At 36.5% G+C, this 22,003-nt stretch overlaps 1 protein-coding gene across 1 annotated transcript in view; it reads right to left on the bottom strand.

The window, feature by feature from the left end:
* Nucleotides 1-482: 482 nt before the first annotated feature.
* MAN1A2 (mannosidase alpha class 1A member 2) overlaps nt 483-22,003 on the bottom strand; it is a 161,232-nt gene continuing 139,711 nt past the window's right edge. Inside the window, exon 13 of the mRNA XM_079931821.1 lies at nt 483-6,363. Coding sequence (XP_079787947.1) covers nt 6,231-6,363 — 133 coding nt within the window. The 3' untranslated portion in view covers nt 483-6,230. The remainder of the gene's footprint in view (nt 6,364-22,003) is intronic.

Raw genomic sequence — 22,003 nt, 5'->3', positions numbered from 1 at the left:
TTAATTGCAGCATGCACGTGGGATCTAGTTCCCTGACCTGGGATCGAACCTGGGTCCCCTACTGCATTGGGAGTGCGGAGTCCTATCCACTGTGCTACCAGGGAAGTCCCAAAGCAATTTTTAAGCTTGATGGTCTCAGAGGTTGGATTAGACTAGGTCTTGGAGATAACAGGCACAGTCATACTATAAGATTGTTGCACAGGCCTATAGTTTGTTTTCTTAAAATTAGATGGCATGAAAATTACCCTTTAAGTAATCTCTTCATGTTTCTATAACATCAAGGAATGTGAAGATTAGCTGAACCAAAAGAAATACTCTCTGAACGTGGGAGACTGAAGATTACCAGTTACTGTAAAAGCCAAAGTTGTTCTGAAAATAGGAAGATTGAACTGTATTGTCATCCTGGGTACAAATGAAAGCTAAACAGACTTTTCACTTAAAGAACATCTTTATTTAATCTTTAATATACAATATTACCTTTAATTTATAAAAATTACATATGGAGGACATAACTGGAAATCAGTTCAGGAGCGGCCAGTGGGTACCGATTTAGGAGGTTATACTTGCCCCTCTCATTAGTTTAGGGAAAAATTATACCACTGAATTTGAGACCAGTAAGACTGAGGAACGGCATTTCAACTTCCAAATCCAGTATTAAAATTGGGGATGCTTTATTCAGTTAATCCGAACAAAAACTAATTTCTAAGTTTTCTAAAAAATAACTTTTCCCAAGAAGAGCTGAGCTTATCTCCATGGAGTTTTCTGGTATGCAATTTGCAGAATTCTGTAGCATCCAAATTGTTTAAAATCCTCTGCACATTAACATGTATGTATGTGGGTGTGTTTGTGTACTCACACTTAACGTTCACACTGGGCTGAAGCCATCTGTATAGTATGCTGGACCTAGAAAGGTAGCTCATTTAGAACATGTGCTCCCCTATCACTCTGAGTACAGGCTTCCCCTCCTCTAGAATTTCCAAATACAGTGAAATATTTGATAAACTTCTTCGTGAAAAAGCTATTCTCAGGATGACTGGTGCATTGCAACGTACATACATACATACTAGCAATATGGTGTCGTGTAATTTCATGAGTTCTACTGTGCTCAAAGTTTAAAATGGATTAGTTGTTAAACAGTTAAAAGGCTAAGGCTGAGGATGCTTTAATTTAAATATGATGCACACTGACATTCTGAAATAATGCTATTGACTTGAAAAGAATTTGAGGCAAGTGCAAGAAGAGGAAGGGGAACTCTTCTTTTGGATCCATCTTTTCTCTGCACTCCTCAGATTTAGGCTGTTGTAGAGGTAATAAGGGCAGTACCTTTCTGCACTCTAAAAAATAGTGGTTGCCAAATGGCAACTGAGGCACATAACCCATTTCTCCTGTTGCTTAAAATTTTTCCAAGAGATTGGTTTCTTTAGCACAAAGGTCAGAAATTCTATCATATTCTTGTCATAGGACTCTACGAGTATTCAAGTGGAGGAATTTTTGCAGCTCCAGCAATCCAGAGTCGTTGGTCCAAAGATCAATGAGCAGGCAGAACTTGGAGCAAATATACTATTTTGACACCACAGAGACCCTTCCTTTTACACAGAGACTCTGAAATTGTGGCATTAAATGACAAGGCAAGGATAAGGACTGATAGCATACCCCATGAACAAAAAAATGCCTCTTTCAAGATAGTTGTACCATATTGAAACCTGAACAGACTCCAGTAGAGTATAGCTGTTTTCAAGACAACAAAATATATAGCTTTAGGTTACACAAATACATACAATCTTACATACACACATCTTTTTTTTGCTCTAAAAATGAATTATGTACTCAAAACACAGATAAAAGATGCAGGTCAAAGATTATAGGGTCTTATACAAATTTAAATGGGGATCGAGGGTTAACAACTATGATCCAGAGGCCAAATCTAGCCCTCCATGTTTTTGTAAATAAAGTTTTATTGGAACACAGCCACACCCCTTCCTTTATATATTGTCTGTACTTGTTTTCACAGTTCAACAGCAGAACTGAGTAGTAAAGATAGAGACTGCATGGCTCACAAAGCCTAAAATATTTATCATCTAGCCCTCTGGAGGAAGCTTGCTGATCCATTATAGATCACAAAGAGTGTGATCTGAATGAGCTGAAGGAACAAAAAATCATCTTCACCAATGTTCCTGAACCAAGTAAGTGCATTAAAATATCTCCAGATCATATTTGGTTCCTCAAATATTCTGCTTAGAATTTGTGCAGCCAAAAACACGTTAACAACCGTGTTTGTTAATTAGCAGACAGAGACAGTATTAAAAATCTCTGTGTACAACTGTATTTATGTATGTATCTACGTAAAGAGTGGGTAAGATATGAGCTAGCCAATTTGAGGGTAAGGAAACCTAAAGAAAAATAAGAACTCAAGATACCATTACTAGGAACTGTTATTAGCAACTCAGAAATATTTCAGTATATTTTTCTTTATATTTAACAGCATGGGACCATTACTAGGAACCATAGCAGAGCATGAACAATTCACAACTGCAAATTTTACCCATGAATTATGTGACAAAATTTTTGAATATAAAATAATCAGCATTTCTATAAAACATTAACTTTTAATTATGTAATTAAAGTGATAATAGCAAAATAAGAATGTTTTTATTTCTAAAGTAGATATTTTAGTTAAAGTTGCATCAGAAATCAAGTATTTCTTTGACATTTTCCAAGAGACTTATTAACTACAATTATAGCTGTTAGTATTATATAGTAATACATTGTTTAAAATATATTATAAACCATTTCTTTCCTTATTTAATTTAAATGAAATACAAAATTAAGGATTTTGTAACATGAATCATACTGGAAAACACTTAAAATGGTATGAACAACTCTTATACAGAAAATGCCACTGGAATCACAAAAAGTTCTAATACTTGAAAGTAGCTAGCACAACGCTTGGCACATATTAGGTACCCTGTGTTTATTCACTCACCCTCTCATTCACTCACTCATTCATTCAAAGAAATCCAGGCCTAAGGAGAAGCTCCATGATGAGAATGGCGAGCACAACCTTTTAGCAACAAATTTGTAGTTTTGACAAAGACTTTGGCAATGGAGAATGGAGATGAGAAGTTAATGATCAAATTTTAAACTGCTTGGTTAAAATCTACCAAGTGAAGCCCTGGGTTGTCCTAGAGGACATCATAGAGAATCAGGGTCAATATTCCACAGAAGGAATATATTCCTTCAATATCCAGGTTTTGCTTTTACATATAAACATCTGTTCAAAGACAAGAATAAGTTGGTGTCAGAGAGACATAAAAGAGCATATCTGTGCAACCCACGAGAAAGTAAGAACCCTGTGACTGGGTACTTACTTTTCTGCACCAAGACTTCTTTTTGATTGGGACCACATTCTCTTGGTTTTAACAACTTTATACTGGTTTGAACCAAAAAGTATGATCCTAAAATTCTAAAAGAAAAATAAATATAGAAGGTAGAGGGGGTGTTCAGCATCTCTATTCTTTTTTCTTATATACCAAATGATCTATCTACTCTGCACATCTGTGCCAAAGGCACAAAGTAATGTGTCTGCTTTTGAGGAGGCACCTGGAAAGGAGCATTTCTGGGCTCTCTGCAGAAGGTCTTATAAATGTAATGAGTATTTAACCTGAGTAATAAGGTCTACAAAATGCAAAGGACTGTAAAGGACAGAACAAAGTAAAGTATGTTCTTGGAAACTAGCAGAATATGGGATACTATGGAATAAGGATGGATCTTGGAGAAAATAATTTTTTTAATCTATAACAAAAATAAAACATGACACTGGCAGGTCATATGTAGCTGACTTAAATTTAATTGCCTTTGGTATTCAGAGAAGAAAAAACAACAAAAAAAGGAAGCACACTCATAAGCGCTAGTCTTCTCACAAGGAAGGTAAGGAGATGATGAAGAAGACTCTTCCTTTGTCTCCCTCAAGCTTTTTGCTTGTACCAGAACTGGCTATGCCTGTACACTTCTCTGCCTTCTCCCGAGCTCCAGTTATCCGAGAAACACAAACAGAGCACTTGGGGCGGGGGTTCTGTCTTTTCATTCCTTGGGAAGTTCTTGGGGAACCAAGAAGGCCCCTTTACTCAGCATTCTTCTAAACGAAGTGAGGGAGGGTTCACTGCCATCTCTACAGCTGTTCTGGGTCTTTTGCCAAGTCAAGTTTTTCATTCTTTTTAGTGACCCATAAGTGGGCTTCTGCTGTTTTCAGGAGGAAAGCTAACATGTTTTGAGAACCAAATACTTTCCCCTTTCTCTTCTAAAGTTAGTCATCTACACTTTTCATTTAAAAATTTTAATTTTTCAACTAGTAAAAGGTATTATAGTCTCAAAATATGTGTAAAATTAAACTCTCCTAAAGATTTAAATAATGCAACTGGCTCTACATCCTTACTTTCTATGTATACTGAAAATCTTGAGGTGGTTATCATTTATGGATCATTTGCTGAACTGTGAGGACTGCTTGACTATGTGTGATATAAGATGATCACCCTTAAAACATATTTAATCATATTAATTTATTAAATCTTTTTCCAATTTAAATCTACCACATGCTAATGAAAGAGTAAACAAAATAAGAAAATAAGCCTTCAGAACTCTAAGGTGGGCTTCCTGCACACTGTTTCATGAAATCTTCAAATTCAGAGTAAATACTAGACTAATACTACTACTCCCAACTATTACTGTCAATGGAAGCTGTCTGTATTAAAGGTAAGGAAGAAAAAGTGTCTTGCACTGCGACATAAATTCAAGGGACAGAAAATTTATTAAGTCAGATATTTATCTTACAGTTCTTGATAAAATTTAAGTTCTTCCCCTCCCAATATAGAGAAATCATAATTTCTTTAAAAAGAAATATCATTGCAAAATCTACTGATGGTAAGAGAAAGCCCCTTAGATATATCCCATGTTTAGTGTAATATAATTAATTATACCACATTTAATCACTAAAAATTATTTTGAAGCTATTCTGATTAATTGTTTGAATTTCTGTAAATACCCTTGGAGAAAAAAAAGTTGAATTTATTTTTTACATAAAATATTTGTGAAAAGCTCCCTCGTCTAATGGGATAATAAAGGATCCCCTGTCCCAAAAATAGTTAAGGAAGTTTCACTATATTTTGTTTTTGATTTAGTAAATTGTAAAAGTAATTTGCCTCCTCAAGGTAAATTCAGAGCTGCAATGACAGTACAGTGAATTTTGCCAAGCCCCATAAAGAGAGTTGTAAATGGAGGGATTCTACTAAGTTTGTAATGAGGTTGAAGTAGATAAAATTTACTTGGTAGATTTGCTGCTTTGGAAAAATAATCTCCTACCAACAAAACCAAGGCTTTCTCTTAGGACAGGTTTCAAGGCAACAAACTGCGGCATTGTCCCCACTTTTTGTCATGCTACCAACACTAGACTGAACAACATGCACAAAATCCCAAACCCAGGTTCGTAAGTAGTGGTTATGATAAATAGCAGTTTCAATGATTCTATATGGAGACAAAGACTTGAAGAGTATTCTTTGTGAGATCATGCCTCCAGAGAAAAGAAATTTAACCAAGGAATTTCAATGGAATAGATAGACTGAGATTTGAAATGGCTGCCAGTCTGGTCATCTAATACGAAACTTGAAAATTCGGACAGGGATAGTATTCTGTTTCCTTTTTGAGTCTTCTTGCTGCTGATGCAGTTACACTGTTCTTTTGTTCTTATTTATTTTAATTCATTCCGTTATTAAAAATGGAGAAAAAAGGGATAAACAATGTGTAAATATTTTGACTTGAGAGCTGCTCCACTTTGGGAGGAAACAAATATATAATTGGTTCCAAAGGCCATCTCCAACTCCTGCAAGGTGCTCCACATTCTTGGCTTATTCTCAGGAAATCTAGCCTCCAGATTCCAGGACTCTAAAAGCAATAAGCAGTAACAGGCATAATTTCTCAAGTGACCATCTTGTTAAGAATCAAAGCACATCAGGTCTCTGTCCTACACACACCAGAATATGTTTTGGTCAGGTATAAAATGGAATCATTTCAAAGTTGAAACATCTACAAGTTGAAAAGTCTTGCAGGGAAGAGTCACGTTTCACCCTGCCATGTTGACTTAAGAGGTCCAGGTTTTCAAAAGGCCCCTCTCCAGACTAATTTCTGTAGTGGTCCATGTAAACAAAACACAGGTGAGAATGGTCTTTCTGCAGCTGCTTTCATCGAACAGCAGGGTTTCTTGAAAGTGTGGTGTTGGCTAAATGTAACACAGGCAGAGGGTGAGCCTCTGTATTAAATACCCAGTGGTCTAAAGGTAAAAGGTCATCACTGGAGAACAGAAGATACAAGTATCTGAAAATAAAAGGGGAAAATGAGTTTCAATTAGAATTCAACAAGAAGATCAAGTGATCTCAGTTATAATGGCAGAGGACACCCATGACCTATTTTGAGCAGGTTTGATGAAAAATACACCAGAAAATGAACCTCATCCATTCAAATGATTAGAAACACAAAATATTCCAGAAGAGTGCATAAGAAAATCCAGTAAGATGAACAACTAGACCTCTGAAATAAGGCAGTTAAAAAGCAAATCCCATATACCTGCCTGAAACATATAAAACAACAAACTGTAAAATGGCATAAAACAAACCAATTCACAATTTTTTAGAGACCTTCTTTTAAAACTCAGATATAATATCAATCATATGTTTTGGCAGCTTGGAGACCTCATAGTATAACTAGAAATTAATTAATCTATATTTATTAAGAAACACAGAAGGAACAAGTAAAGCACATTATTTGGACACAGCAAGGACTTTCACATACTCCTAATACATTAGTTTTTGCAGTTCTTAGAGCAGGTACTGCAAATTTAAATAAAGGTTTCAGAAACATTATGGATTTACAGGAGGTTTAATAATTAGTCTCTCTTAATAGGTAATAGCATTGTTTTTTCGGGGATATTTTGGCTGCATTGGGTCTTCGTTGCTGTGCGTGGGCTTTCTCTGGTTGTGGCGAGCGGGGGCTGCTCTTTGTTGCAGTATGTGGGCTTCTCATTGCAGTGGCTTCTCTTTTTGTGGAGCACGGGCTCTAGGTGTGCAGGCTTCAGTAGTTGCAGCACGTGTGCTCAGTAGTTGCAGCGCATGGGCTCTAGGGCATGCGGGCTCCAGTAGTTGTGGCTTGCGGGCTCTAGAGCGCAGGCTCAGTTGCTCTGTGGCATACGGGATCTCCCCGGGCCAGGGCCCAAACCCATGTCCCCCACATTGGCAGGCAAATTCTTAACCACTGCACCACCAGAGAAGTCCAATAGGTAATAGCATTGTTTATATGAAGGCATATGTTTATACCTTTCCATAAACACTGCAGGCCACAGTGGTAACTTAGAAATTAAAAATGATAGTTTACAAAATGATTCTTACCACTATAGGTAAGAATATTATATACTATAATTGGGCAAATTCTAATCTGAATTCTATTAGGGGGTCATCAAAGTAAGCTTAAAGAAACAGCTATACAGAGTCAGGAAATCTGGGTTCTAACTCTTGATCTTAGCAATCGCTGGGCCTTACTAGGCTTTGGTGAAGAATCCCTTTACAATATTCTAGCTAAACTTACTTTAAAAATAGGCACATTAATATCTTTTCTGCTTACTGTTATAGTTCTGGATGACAGAGTAAAAACACAGCACTGGGGTAAAGGAGGGTTGCTTATCAACTTTATAACTGATAAAGCTAGAATGGAGAGTGACAGTGCTTCTAATTTCACTTTGATTCTAGACCTTGAGATCTGCTTGACTGATTTACTCACCAGGTTACAGGCAGAGAAGGTAGAACTGAAAAAAGACTTGGATGGACATAGCAAGAGACTCTGCTGGGTCAGCTTACTGAATGGAGATCAGAAGCACAAGCCCTTTGTGTTCTGGGCACAAGTATGTCCAGGAGAGCTATGTTCTGTGCAGTTCCATGTCTCTTGGTTAAATGTGGGCAAATGTATCAGGCTCATTCTAATCTTCTCACTACTTGGGAGAGGAGTAAGTGAAGGAATAGAGAGAAAATGCAGTTTCCTGCAAAATGATTCCTTTCCATTGGGGATGCTATAGAAGTACCTCACATAAACACACAAGTTATAAAAATCAATAAGATAGTGATTGTGGAAGTTTTAGATAACAGAAAGTGGTATTATTATTTTTAAACAATCATTTAAAAAATAATCTTAATACTACTGTAGTGGGTTGAACAGTCCCCATGCCCCCCAATTCATGTCCATCTGGAGCCTCAGAATGTGTCTTTATTTGGAAGTAGGGTCTTTGGGGATATAATTAGTCAAGGATCTCAAGAGGAAATCATCCTGGGTTTAGGATGGGCCCTAAATCCAACGACTTCTACCTTTACAAGAGAAAGGAGAGAGAGATTTGGACCCAGAGACATATAGGGACGAAAGTCATGTGAAGGCAGAGGCGAAGACTGAAGTTAAGCTCCCATCACCCAAGGAACACCTTCGGAAGAAAATGATTTCAGACTTCTGGCCTCCAGAGATGTGAGAGAATAGAATCTCTGTAATGCCACCAAGTTTGTGGTAATTTGTTATGGCAGCCCTAGGAAACTAATACAACTTCCATGTCTACCCTCCTTAGGACACCTCTGGAGCTTAAGTAGGGGTTTGGAATAAGACTAACTACTTCTTGGAAAGTCAAATAATCCCTAGGGAGCAGAGGCTAGACTATAGATATACAGATATATTTAAAATTTATAACAAATGTTTAAAAGTACAGTAATATAGCTAAACAATTCATGTCAAGGACATGGTACACTACTACTGACTTAAATTTAAGATTTTTAACTTGGATTTTAAAAATAGAACAATTGGAGAAGTGTGATCTTTGCTGCAAAAGTTGAGGAAAGTCTAATCTAAATTAGCTATCAGACTACTAGATGTTTTTTCCTCTAATAAGGATTTTTTTTTTTAGTGTTTTGTTTTGTTTTTGCGGTACACGGGCCTCTCACTGCTGTGGCCTCTCCCGCTGCGGAGCACAGGCTCCGGATGCGCAGGCTCAGCAGCCATGGCTCACAGGCCCAGCCGTTCTGCGGCATGTGGGATCTTCCCGGACCGGGGCACGAACCCGTGTCCCCTGCATCGGCAGGCGGACTCTCAACCACTGCGCCACTAGGGAAGCCCTAATAAGGATTTTTTAAAACTATAGTTCAAAGTTAGAGATAATAGATGACAAATGGCATTGACAAAGGCCTGTAAGTATATAAAAAGGTGCTATTTAGTACTTCAGTTTTACTGGATGTCTTGCTGACTTTTTAGAGCTACTTTTAAATGCCGCTCACATACATCTCTTTTATCTTTCTCTTATCTACAAAGACAAGACATTCAGAGGAGGTGATGGTGCCAGAAGTCATCTCAACATAAGTGTTGGCGGTAACCACCAAATAGGAAAGTTTTACAGAAAGAACAGTCAACAAAATCTGAGGAGAAACATTTAAGTATCTATGGAGAAATGGTAAGGCTAAAAGAACCAACTACCAAGCTAATATGTTCTTTATTTAATCCTTTATGTTTACCAAATGAGACTTGTCTATTCTTTTTCACAACTAGCAGTGGCAGTGTCCAGGGTACTACAGATAGATGTTACAATGCTAAAGGCTTGCATTAGGGACTACTACAAGTAACTCATAATAAAACCTCAGATTGCTTGAAAAATAATTTACTTAAACCTTCCATTTCATTTATACTCCTAATGTTTAAATGATGTCTTAGAATAGACTGGTTAGAAATCGAATTAAAGACACTCAGTGGAAATTATGTTCTAAAAGATGATACATTGAAATATACAATTATTAACCTCTCCAAAAGATCTGCCCCTCTCTGCCTTTCTCCACATCTTTTCTCAAATCTTAAAAGTTGTTTTTTGGTGGGGAAGAAAAAATATTGAAACAAATGTGGGTGTACTGTGGATTCAAATGCATTTTTTAAAAGATAAACTGAAGGAGGCAGAACATTTCTGGTATGCTTCAATGGTTTAGGCTTTGTCGTGAAACATAAGGGGGCTGGGGAAAATTCATCTTCCTCTGTCTTTAGGGGTCAAATAATTTAGGATGACTTTCCTATAGGATAGAGGATACCTATACTATCAATACATAAACAGTTGGGGTTATCTCACATAACAAAAAGCCCAGAGGTAGATGGTAGCAAAGGTTGGTTAATTCAGCAGTAAAACATTGTCAGATCTCTGGGTTTTTAAAGATTAATGAAAAATATTAAATTTTTCCTGGTGCCAAAAGACCTTATCCCTTTTTCCCTATTCTTAGGTCACTGCCTTGAGTCCCTTTGATATGTATGTAAAATCTTTTTAAAAGCTTCATAAACCTCTTACCAGCTTTACAATCCAGGAATGTTTTTCTTAAAAGGCCTGAGAGCCATGACTTTGAAATATAAACATCAAGGAAGATAGCACCCCAATCTCTCTGTCACTGTGGGAGGTTAGCTTAGGTACCTTTCTCCAAGCTCTGATTACCCCTTTGTCATAAATACAGAAGTATTACTTTTCCACTGGATAAAGGCAATTAACACAGATGGCCACCCCAATCACCATGTGAATTTAGAAGGTACTAGGTATAGCAAATGGTGTTGTCAAGAAAGTACCCCTGATCCCTAAACTAAGTGGGGGTTAATTCGAGTACAGTATCCCTGAGTCCTCTGTATTCCTAGTTCCTCCACATCCATGGATTCAACCAACCTCGGACTGCGTACTACTGTAGTACTGGATTGGCCAAAAAGGTTGTTCAGATTTTTCCATAATATGGCTCTAGGAGCGCTTAGTTGTCTAACTTCATTCAAAACAATTTTGTTAGATTGTATTGTGACAGCTGTCATATCAGCATGCATTTAAAAAAAAACATCAAAATTGGTGAATATTGTGTAGCCATTTTTATATTGAAGATTGAAGAAAAAAGCAACATTTTCGGCATATGCTTTATCATTTCAAGAAAGGTAAAAATGCAACTGAAACGCAGAAAAAGATTTGTGCAGTGTATGGAGAAGGTGCTGTGACTGATCAAACATGTCTAAAACGGTTTGTGAAGTTTCATGTTGGAGATTTCTTGCTGGATGAGGCTCCATGGTTGGGTAGACCAGTTGAAGTTGATAGCGATCAAATCGAGACATTAATTGAGATATAACAATCAACGTTATACCACGCAGAAGATAGCCAACATACTCAAAATAGCCAAATCAAGTGTTGAAAATCATTTACACCAGCTTCGTTATGTTAATCACTTTGACGTCTGGGTTCCACATAAGTTAAGCGAAAAAAAACTTCTTGACCACATTTCCACATTTGATTCTCTACTTAAACATCATGAAAATGTTCCGTTTTTAAAACAAATTGTGATGAGCGATGAAAAGTGGATAGTGTACAATAATGTGGAATGGAAGAGATCGTGGGACAAGCGAAATGAACCACCACCAACCACACCAAAGGCCAGCCTTCATCCAAAGAAGGTGATGTTGTGTATATGGTGGGATTGCAAGGGAGCTCTATTATGAGCTCCTTCCGGAAAACCAAACGATTAATTCCAACAAGTACTGCTCCCAATTAGACCAACTGAAAGCAGCACTTGATGAAAAGCATCTGGAATTAGTCAACAGAAAATGCATAATCTTCCATCATGATAACCCAAGACTGCATATTTCTTTGATGACCAGGCAAAAACTGTTACAGCTTGGCTGGGAAGTTCTGATTCATCCGTCATATTCACCAGACATTGCACCTTCCAATGTCCATTTATTTTGGTCTTTACAAATTCTCTTAATGAAAAAATTTTCCATTCCCTGGAAGACTATAAAAGGCACCTGGAATAGTTCTTTGCTCAAAAAAAGATAAAAAGTTTTGGAAAGATGGAATTATGAAGCTGCCTGAAAAATGGCACAAGGTAGTGGAACAAAACAGTGAATACGTTGTTCAATAAAGTTCTTGGTGAAAATGAAAACTATCTTTTATTTTTACTTAAAAACCGAAGGAACTTTTTGGCCAGCCCAATATTTACTATTGATAAATATCCACGTATAAGTGAACTCATGCAGTTCAAACCTGTGTTGCTCAAGAGTCAACTGTAGGGCTTCCCTAGTGGCACAGTGGTTAAGAATCCACCTGCCAATGCAGGGGACACGGGTTCGAGCCCTGGTCTGGGAAGATCCCACATGCTGCAGAACAACTAAGCCCGTGTGCCACAACTACTGAGCCTGTTCTCTAGAGCCCGTGAGCCATAACTTCCGAAGCCTATGTGCCTAGGGCCCATGCTACGCAACAAGCCACCACAATGAGTAGCCCACGCACTGCAGTGAAGAGTAGCCCCTGTTTGCCGCAACTAGAGAAAGCCCGCATGCAGCAACAAAGACCCAACACAGCCAAAAATAAATAAATAAAAAAGAAAGAAAGAAAAGAAAACAAAAAGGGTCAACTGTACTTTTACAGAAGGATAAATTATCATTTATCTTCAGAACATGTATGTAACTGATATATCTGCCTGGTTATATAGAAAGGTAAGATTTCTTTCTGTCTTTGCAATCTGCCTGTGATGGAAACTGTACTCTGGTTTAATGCTTATTCAACAATAAAAATGTTTTCTTTCTCTGCTACATTTGCAAAGGCAGGAGATTTTGTTTCTAATTCTTTCCCCAGTAATCAGAATCTCCATGATTTTCTTGACTTTCTCCTCAGAATTATAAGATGCTCCAAGCATTGTATCTCCACACAAAAAGTCCAAACTCCAGAAATTAAAGAGACATCTTCAGGTGTGGGTAAATTCTGACATTCTAATAGGTGTGTAGTGGTATTGCATTGTAGCTTTAATTTATGCTAATGATGTTGAGCACTTTTTCATGAGCTTATTTGTCATCCTTCCCTCTTCTTTGAAGATATAAGTGACGTGTCTGTTAACTCTTTTGCCTGGTTTTAAACTGGTTGTATATTATCTTATTCTTGAGTTTTGAGTATTATATAACCTACAAACAAGTCCTTTACCAGATATATACTTTGCAAAGATTCCAGTCTGTGACTTGACTTTTCATCATTTTACTTCATTTCCTTTCAAATGTTTCTCAAAGAGCTTATGTTTTTATATTTTTTAATGTTTATTTATTTTCTTATTAGTCATCAATTTTATACACATCAGTGTATACATGTCGATCCCAATCTCCCAATTCATCACACCACCACGCCCCCCACCGCTTTCCCCCCTTGGTGTCCATACGTTTGTTCCAAAGAGCTTATGTTTTTAAATTTTAGACCAATTGATCAATTTGTTCTTTTATGGATTATGCTTGGTATAATATCTAAGCAATTTTTGCCTAGCCAAAGGTCACAAAGATTTTCTCCTATGTTTTCTATTAAAAGTTGTATATTTTTAGGTTTTAAATTTAGGTCTATAATCCATTTTGAGTTGATTTTTGTATATGCATACAGAAATCCAATTATTCTAGCACCTTTTGTTGAAAAGCCTATCTTTTCTCATTGCATTGCATTGCATCTCTTTGTACCTTTGTCAAAAATCAATTCCCCCCCATTTTTTTCATATATTTGGCTATCAATTATTATTATCTATTACACCAATACCACAGTGTTTTGATTATGATAGCTTTATAATGAGTCTTGAAATCACGTAGTATTAGGCTTTCAACTTTGTTCTTTTTCAAACTTGGTCATTCCAGGTTCTTAGCATTCTCATATGAAATTTAGAAAGAGCTTATTAATTTCTACCCAAAAAAGCCTCCAGGGATTTTGACCGGGATTGCGTAACTATAGAACAATTGAGGGAGAATTAACAATACTGAATTCTCAGAACCATAAATAAAGTGAGTCTCTCCATTTATTTAGGTCTTTAATTTCTCTCAGCAATGATTTTTAGTTTTCAGTGTACAGGTCTTTTATGTGTTTTGGCAAGATTTATCCCTAAATATTTCAATATTTATAAGTGGCAATTTTTTCAGTTTCAATTTCTGATTGTTCACTGCTAGTATATACAATTGACTCTAATATATTAATCTTCTATCTGTAACCCTGCTAAATTCACTTATTAGTTCTAGTAACTAATTTTTGAGAAACTCCATAGGATTTTCATAGAGAACAATTATCCTCTACAAAAAAAAAAAAAAAGGTAGCTTACTTCTTTCTTTCTAATCTGGATGTCTTTTATTTCTTTTTCTTGTATGGCTGCACTGGAGAACCTCCAATACAAGGCTAAATAGAAGTGAAGCGAACAGACATCCGTGTCTTGTTTCTGACCTTAGAGGAACTTAGGAGGATTTTAGTTTTTCAGTGTGATGCTAGATATATGTTCTTCATATATGCCCTTTTTCAGGTTAAGAAAGTTCCTTTCTGTTTTTTGTTTGCTAAGAGTTTTACCAGGAATGGATGTTCGATTTTGTCAAATGATTTTTCTGTCTATTGAGGTGATCATATGGTTTTTCTTTAACAGTTCACTGATTGATTTTTCCAATGTTAAATCAAGCCTCCATACATGGAATAAATCCATTTGGGTCATGATGTATTAACTAATATGCTGTAGATCTGATTTGAAAAAAACTTGTTTAGCTATTTTATAGTTACGTTCAGAGGGATATTAGTCTTGTTTCCAATGAGAACTCTGATGTCATTCTTATATTTGCTCCTTTTTGGCTAACTTGTGCTTTCCCTCTGGTTGCTTTTAAGATTTTTTTCTTTATCACTATCTTTGAGCAATTTGAGTACAACGTGCCTTGGGGGAAGTATTCTTCATGTTTCTTGTCCTTGAAGTTTATTCAGCTTCTTGGATCTGTGAGTATGGTGTTTACATCAAGCTTGGAAAGAGTGTGGCCAATTTTTTTTTCATCCATATTTCTGTCCTCTCCTTCAGAGACTCCCATTTCATATATTTTAAGCTACGTGCAGTTGTTACACAGTTCACTGATGCTCTTTTCATTTTTATAAGATTCTTTTTTTTGTTTCATTTGGATTTCTATTGCTATATCTTCTAGTTCAGTAATCTTTTCTTCTGCAATGTCTAATCTGCTATTAATCCTATTTGGTATATTTATTTTCCAATTCAGACATTGCAGTTTTCATTTCTAGAAGTTTTATTTGGGTTTTTATATCTTCCATGTCTCTACTTAACGTTTTGAATGTATAGAATATAGTTATAATAACTGTTTTAATGTTGTCTGCTAATTCTAACATCTGTGAGTTCAAAGTTAGTTTCAATTGATTATTTTCATGATAGGTCATGTTCTCCTGCTTCTTTGCATACACGATATCTTTCAGTGGATGCCAGACATTATGAATTTTACCTTGTTGGTTGCTAGATATTTTTGTAGATTATCCACCTCTACTGAGGCAGGACTTTCCTGAGTACTCTACTTGGTGCACACTAAATTAGGAGTTTTTCCAGCCAGGCTACTGAAACCAGACACTATTCCTGGTCCAATGTGATTACCATAAACTGTTCCCTTTAATCCCTCACAGATGAGTCCTTCCCTCAATTCAGGTAGTTCCTTCATTCTGCTGAACACTCCAGGGGGTTTTCCTGGGATCCCTGTGCAGCTCTCTCCTCTCTAGTACTCTCCTGTGAACACTAGCTATCTTAGTTTCCTTGGAATCACAGCTCCATCTCCTCAAGGAATCTGTTGCACTCTGCCTCAGGTCCCCTTCCTGTGCAGTGGACTGGAAACTCTATCAAGACAGCAAGCTGGGGCAAACACAGGGTTCACCTGGCTTGTGTCCCATCTCTCAGAGATTACAGTCCTTCATTGCCTCTTGTCCAGTGTTCTGAAAACCATTGTTTCAAACACAGTTTATCTGTTTGTTTCAAGAGGAATGGTAAATATGATCCCTGGTATTCCAGCTTGGAGGAAGCAAAAGACCTACTCTTCCATTTTGAAATACTTTGTCAAATGATTTGCTGAACATTATGTAACTATGTTCATGGAATCTCTTACCCTCTATTATTAACCCGATCCAAAAAGATCATTAGAGTTTATCCACCAAGAACTTGTTCTTAGGAACCCTTTCTGGCTCTTCATGATCACTGATTCTTCTCTAAAGACTTCATACCATGACTTTCTAGAATTTTGTGAAAATGGACATTAAGTTCATCTATCTTTATTTTTCTCAATCCAACTCTTCCCTTCTTTAAAATTATATATCTATTCTGTTGTGTTTCTCTCCATCATTCCTGAAAGAACATTAATATTGATTACAAAATCACATTTGTTGTAGTATCTTGATGTGTAATTTCTTTGGGTCCTTGCAATCATTTAAAATAACAAGTTACTTTTCTCCCTTTGGGGCTCTCTCAGTCATATTTGTTTTCCTTTCACTACATTCCAGGGTAAGCTATAGGGGTTAGAGTTAAAGTACAGATGTTTTGGCACTTTATCTTACAATTCCCTTTGTAGCACGACATTGATTCTCTAGTTTTTTATTGTGGTAAAAACACAGAACATAAAATTTACCATCTTAACCGTTTTAAAATTCAGTGGTGTTATGTATATTCACATTATTGTGAAACATATCTCCAAAACTTTTTCATCTTGCAAAACTGAAACTCTACACACTGTAAACAACAACTTCCCTTATTCTCCTCCCCCAGCCCCTGATAACCAACTTTTTTACTTTCTTTTTCTATGAACCTGATTATAGATACTTCATGTAAGTGGAATCATAACAGTATTTGTCTTTTTGTGACTGGCTTATTTCACTTCACATAATGTCCTCAATGTTCATCCATATTGTTGCTTCCCTGATTTTGATTCTAGAATCCTATCTCCCATTACTTCTACTGAATATTCTTTAGTCAGGATAATTTTCTTACTGTATTTTTAAAGAAAGGTAGCATTTATTTTCTCAAGCTGGATCCCTCTTTTCATGAAGTGACTTTCTGCTTTATATCACCTATTAACATCTTACGTATCACTTAGCATCATTTCAATCTTTTTTCATAACTACTCTAGCTCATACCAAAGTTCCCTTCTCTGAATTTCCAAAACATTTATATTCTATTTAGCACTGTATATATACTTTGTACTTTTATTGAGTTTGCCCATGACCAGAAGTAAGAGCTTTCTTAACTACACTGCAAGCTCACGAGTAGAGTATATGTTTCATACACTTTAATTCTCAAATAGCACAATTCTGAGATGAGAACAACTCCTTAATAAATACTTTTGACTTGACTTAGTCTATAAACCAAGCTTCAGGGCTAAGTGAGCAGAGAATAGCAGAGAACAGGAGATTTAATGCTCTTTTCTCATCCAGCTGGAAAAATAGTCTTCTCATGGTAGAAAGTTAACTTTAGGATACAATTACAGATAAGATAAAAGATTTTAAAAAAAGATAAATGGAAGAGAATAGTGGCTTTGTTTTTTTGAGTCTTCCCTCTTGAACTACTTTTTCCTGTCTAAGAATCCTTACCCCAATAATCTATCTCATTGATTCTTCCTCTCTCACAAATGTATTACTTAGACACTTATGATGACAAACTGGAATCATACTACTCTTGATGCTTTGTTGACAAAACCATTATCACAACTGTCTTTGAACCTACTTCAAAACCTTGTTCACTAGGGAATTAGCTTTAACAGTCTGGTAGCTGGCTAACTGTACATTCATTTGCTTATATTGAGAATAACTTTACAGGCAAAGGAAGATAACAGTAGCTATAAAAAGAAGAATTGGAACTACTATAGGATATGATAACAACATCAGCAATAATATCTGTCTCCTGGATAACAATTTACTGGCTCTTTTCCTCCTTTCTCCCACCTCAATATTTTATTATAAAACTTTCAAACCTACAGAAACTTGGAAAGAATTTTACAGCAAAACCCATATACACTCATTTTCTAGACACTACAACTAACATTTTTGGTAATTTACCACAAATCTGTTACTCTATTTGTATATTACTAGCTTTCTTATAATACTAAAATATTCCCCTAGAAAAAGCACCTAATTAGCCAACTTAGGTAAATATCAGGAAAAACATGCATAAAATTGCTTGCAAAGGGAGAAACAGAAGTCTCACTGGAATTTTTTGACCAGGACAAGCTTAGAACAAAAAACTTCAGTCAGCAATATTTACTTGAGTTTTGAGAGGAAGACTGTTGCCACAGATTTTAGCTCCTACAGTTCTATATCTGCCGTCTCTGCTTTAAGAAGCCCCAAGATTAAAAACATTTAGAATTTTGTTTAATAGCAAATTATTTGATAGTAATTATTTGGTAACAGCAAAATAGGTGGCATTAGTTACTTTTAAGGGAGAAATTTAAAAATTCCTAGATAGAAAAAACTAAGAGCAAGACACTGATGTGTAGTCAAATGGTAAACAAACATAATTCCTTTCAAAAGCATATGACTAATGAACCACCAAAAAGTGAATGAATAAAGAATATGTGGCACAGCCATACAACAGAATACTACCAAGAGAAAGGAATGGACTACTGATACATGCAGCAACACTGACTGAGCTAAAAAAATGATGCTGAAAAGAATGCCAAACAAAAAAAAGTGCATAATACAGGCAACCTATAGTAACACAAAGCAGCTATGTGTTCAGGGTTGGGGTGGAACTCACTGCAAGATGAGGATGGAAATATTCCATATTACCTGTGGCTGTAGTTACTCAAGCTTATATATTTGCCAAAATACAATGAACTGTACACTTAGAAAACTTTAATAAAGCCAATTTTTATTTTATTTATTTTGTATTCATTTATTTTGTATTGGCGTAGAGTTGCTCTACAATGTTGTGTTCGTTTCTGCTGTACAGCAAAGTGAATCAGCTATACATATACGTATATCCCCTCTTTTTTGGATTTCCTTCTCATTTAGATCACCACAGAACACTGAGTAGATTTCCCTGTGCTATACAGTAGGTTCTCATTAGTTATCTATTTCATACATAGTATCGATAGTGTATATATGTCAATTTTTAAAGTTAAGAAAAAAGAATGATGGAAAAGGAAAATAATCTTATTATGTGTTACTGCTACATAAGTATAATTTGAATTGTAGCTCCCTCTACTGCAGCAAAAGAAAACTGGCAAGGATATTTCAAAGTACACAGCTTGCAAACTGAAAAAAATGCTTATATTAAACAGCGCAAGTGAAATTCACTCTGTGTGTGTGTCCCCTAGTGTCTAATATGTGGATTGCAGTGACACTGTGGTAAGTCCTAAGAGGGATTAAAAAATATGGTATACCTTCAGTATACCATTTGAGGAGACTGGACCACATAAATATAGCCATGATTTGTCCACATGACCTCATGGTATACTAGCTATTCCTTGTCAGTATAGGTAATTCCTTGATCCCTAATTGCTTCCATAAGTGGTTTACGGAGTCACAGGTGTCAGTGGTCTCAAAGTGTGATCCTCCAGACCAGCAGCATCAGCATCACTTGGGAACTTGTTACAGATGAAAATTCTCAGATCCCACTCTAGACCTTCTAATCAGAAACTTTGGCAATGGAGCTCAGCAATCTGTTTTAAGAAGCTTTCCAGATGATTCTGATGCATGCTCAAGTTTAAGAACCACTGCCCTAGGTTTACCAATTTTGTAACTTCTATCACCAGTTTGTACTGTTTCTGCTTTTCTCCTTCATGTGGGCATCTGAACCTTTGACTCTCTACTGAAAACAGATCAACTGCCCTGACTCCTCCACTTTTCACATCTTGCCTTGTGCCTTTCCTTCTTGCTTTATTAATTTCTTGACCCGCTCATTATTAGCTATATTCTAGCACTAACTGAATTCTGAGTTCAAGCCCTGAGCCTCAAGCAGGAAATAAAATAGTTCTATTATTCTCTTCTCCTTCCCACTCTCATTTTTGTAAGATCTTATAAAATGGCTGTTTTTCAGCTCTCTCTCAGAATCAAATGATTCAATCCTTTACTCCACAAATATTTAATACTGAAACAACTATGTGTGGCTCCACCACTGATGCTGGGGATAAAACAATAACTAAAATATACAAATATCACCGCCCTCGTGGAGTTCATATTCTAAGGCGTATATTCTTATATGCCTAAGGGAATTATACAGTATGTTAGAAGACAGGTGCTATGGCGAAAATTAAAGGAAGAGAAAATGAGGGAATAAGGGGACAAACTGAAATTTTATATAGGATAATCAGGAATGCTTTAAAAAATACAATTAGAAATGATAAAGTGATACAATCAGAAGCTACTTAAGACCTGAAACTGTAAAACTCCTAGAAGAAAACAGAGAAAGAGCTCCTTGACATGGGTCTTGGCAATGATTTTTTGGATATGACACCAAAAGCACAAGCAACAAAGGCAAAAATAAATAAGTGGAACTACATCAAACTAAAAATCTTCTGCACAGCAAAAGGAACAATCCAAAGAATGAACAGGCAACCTATAGAATGGGAGAAAATAGCTGCAAATCATATATCTGACAGGGGTTAACATCCAAAATATATAAAGAACTAACACAACTCAATAGCTAAAAACCAAACAACCCAATTAAAAAATGGGCAGAGAAACTGAACATTTTCCCAAAAAGACACACAAATGGCCAACAGTTGATACACGTAAAGATGTTCAACATTACTAACCATCAGGGAAATGCAAATCAAAACCACAATGAGATACCACCTCACACCTGTTTCAAAGACTATTATCAAAAAGACAAAAGGTAACAAGTGTTGGTGAAGATGTGGAGAAAAGGAAACCCTTGTGTACTGTTGGTGGGAATGCAGTAAAAAGTCTTGCACACGATGTTCTACACGATGAATACTTAAGCGATGATGATGACACAAAAACATCTCATTCCATACAGTTCTTGCCATACAGTTATTAGATTTTCACACGGAGACACTCACACACATGCACAACAGATAAGTTTATTAACTGTACAACATGATGATCTAATCATTAAGTGGACCACCATCAGAAAGGTCTCCATCCTCATCATCTTCATGTTGAGTAGGCTGAGGAGGAAGTGGAAGAGAGGAGGTTGGTCTTGCTGTCTCAGACGTGGAAGGGGAGGTAGGAGAGGAAGGCGCATTCAGTACAGCTTTATGGAAACACATCATAAATTCTGACTTTTTTGCTTTTTCATTTCTCCAAAAAAGTTTCTATGTGGTTCCAATCCTTCCTCCACTGTTTGCTTTAGTTTCAGTGCCCATATCATAGAAGGTCCATGTCATAAAAGAAGTCAAAAGCAGTCTTGAATAATTGGAACCCTCCTGCCAAATTGTCTAAGGTCCATCTGTTTTCTGCACTGCTTCTTCCATGTCTTCTTCCTCATCATCTGCCACTGGTTTGGAAGCGCTCATCTTTTGTTAATTCCTCTGGTGTGGTGTCTAATAGCTCTTAAATTCCTCCAACATCTGTATCTTGAAACCCTTCGCCTCCTCCCTGTTTTGCCATATCCACAATCTCTTTCATGATTTCCTTGACTGGCTCTGTTGTAAATCCTGTGAAGTTATGCACAACATCTGGACACAGTTTCCTCCAACAAGAATTTAATGGCTTTTTCTTTAATAATGATGGCATATTCAGTGGTGTAATCCTTCCAGACTTTCATGATGTTTTCTCTGTTGTGGTTCTCTTCCACAGCGCTGACAGCCTTTTCCATAGAGTACTGTGTAAAATGTGCCTTAAAGGTTCTTATGACCCCCTGATCTAGAGGCTGAATTAGAGATGTTGTGTTTGGAGGCAAGTAGGCCACTTTGACGCCTTTGGTGGTGAACTCTGGGGTTCTAGGGGGCCAGGGTCGTTGTCCAATAACGAAAGAACTCTAAAAGGCAGTCTTTTTTTTTTTTGAATTTTATTTATTTTTTTATACAGCAGGTTCTCATGAGTTATCCATTTTATACATATTAGTGTACATATGTCAATCCCAATCTCCCAATTCTTCACACCACCACCCCCGTCCCCCCGCTGCTTTCCTAAAAAGCAGTCTCTTACTGGCAAGGTACTTCCTGACTT

Source organism: Stenella coeruleoalba (assembly GCF_951394435.1).
Source record: "Stenella coeruleoalba genome assembly, chromosome: 1".
Classification (NCBI taxonomy): domain Eukaryota; kingdom Metazoa; phylum Chordata; class Mammalia; order Artiodactyla; family Delphinidae; genus Stenella; species Stenella coeruleoalba.
The sequence above is the reverse complement of the archived record's forward strand: the minus strand, read 5'-3'. Positions and strand labels throughout refer to the sequence as shown.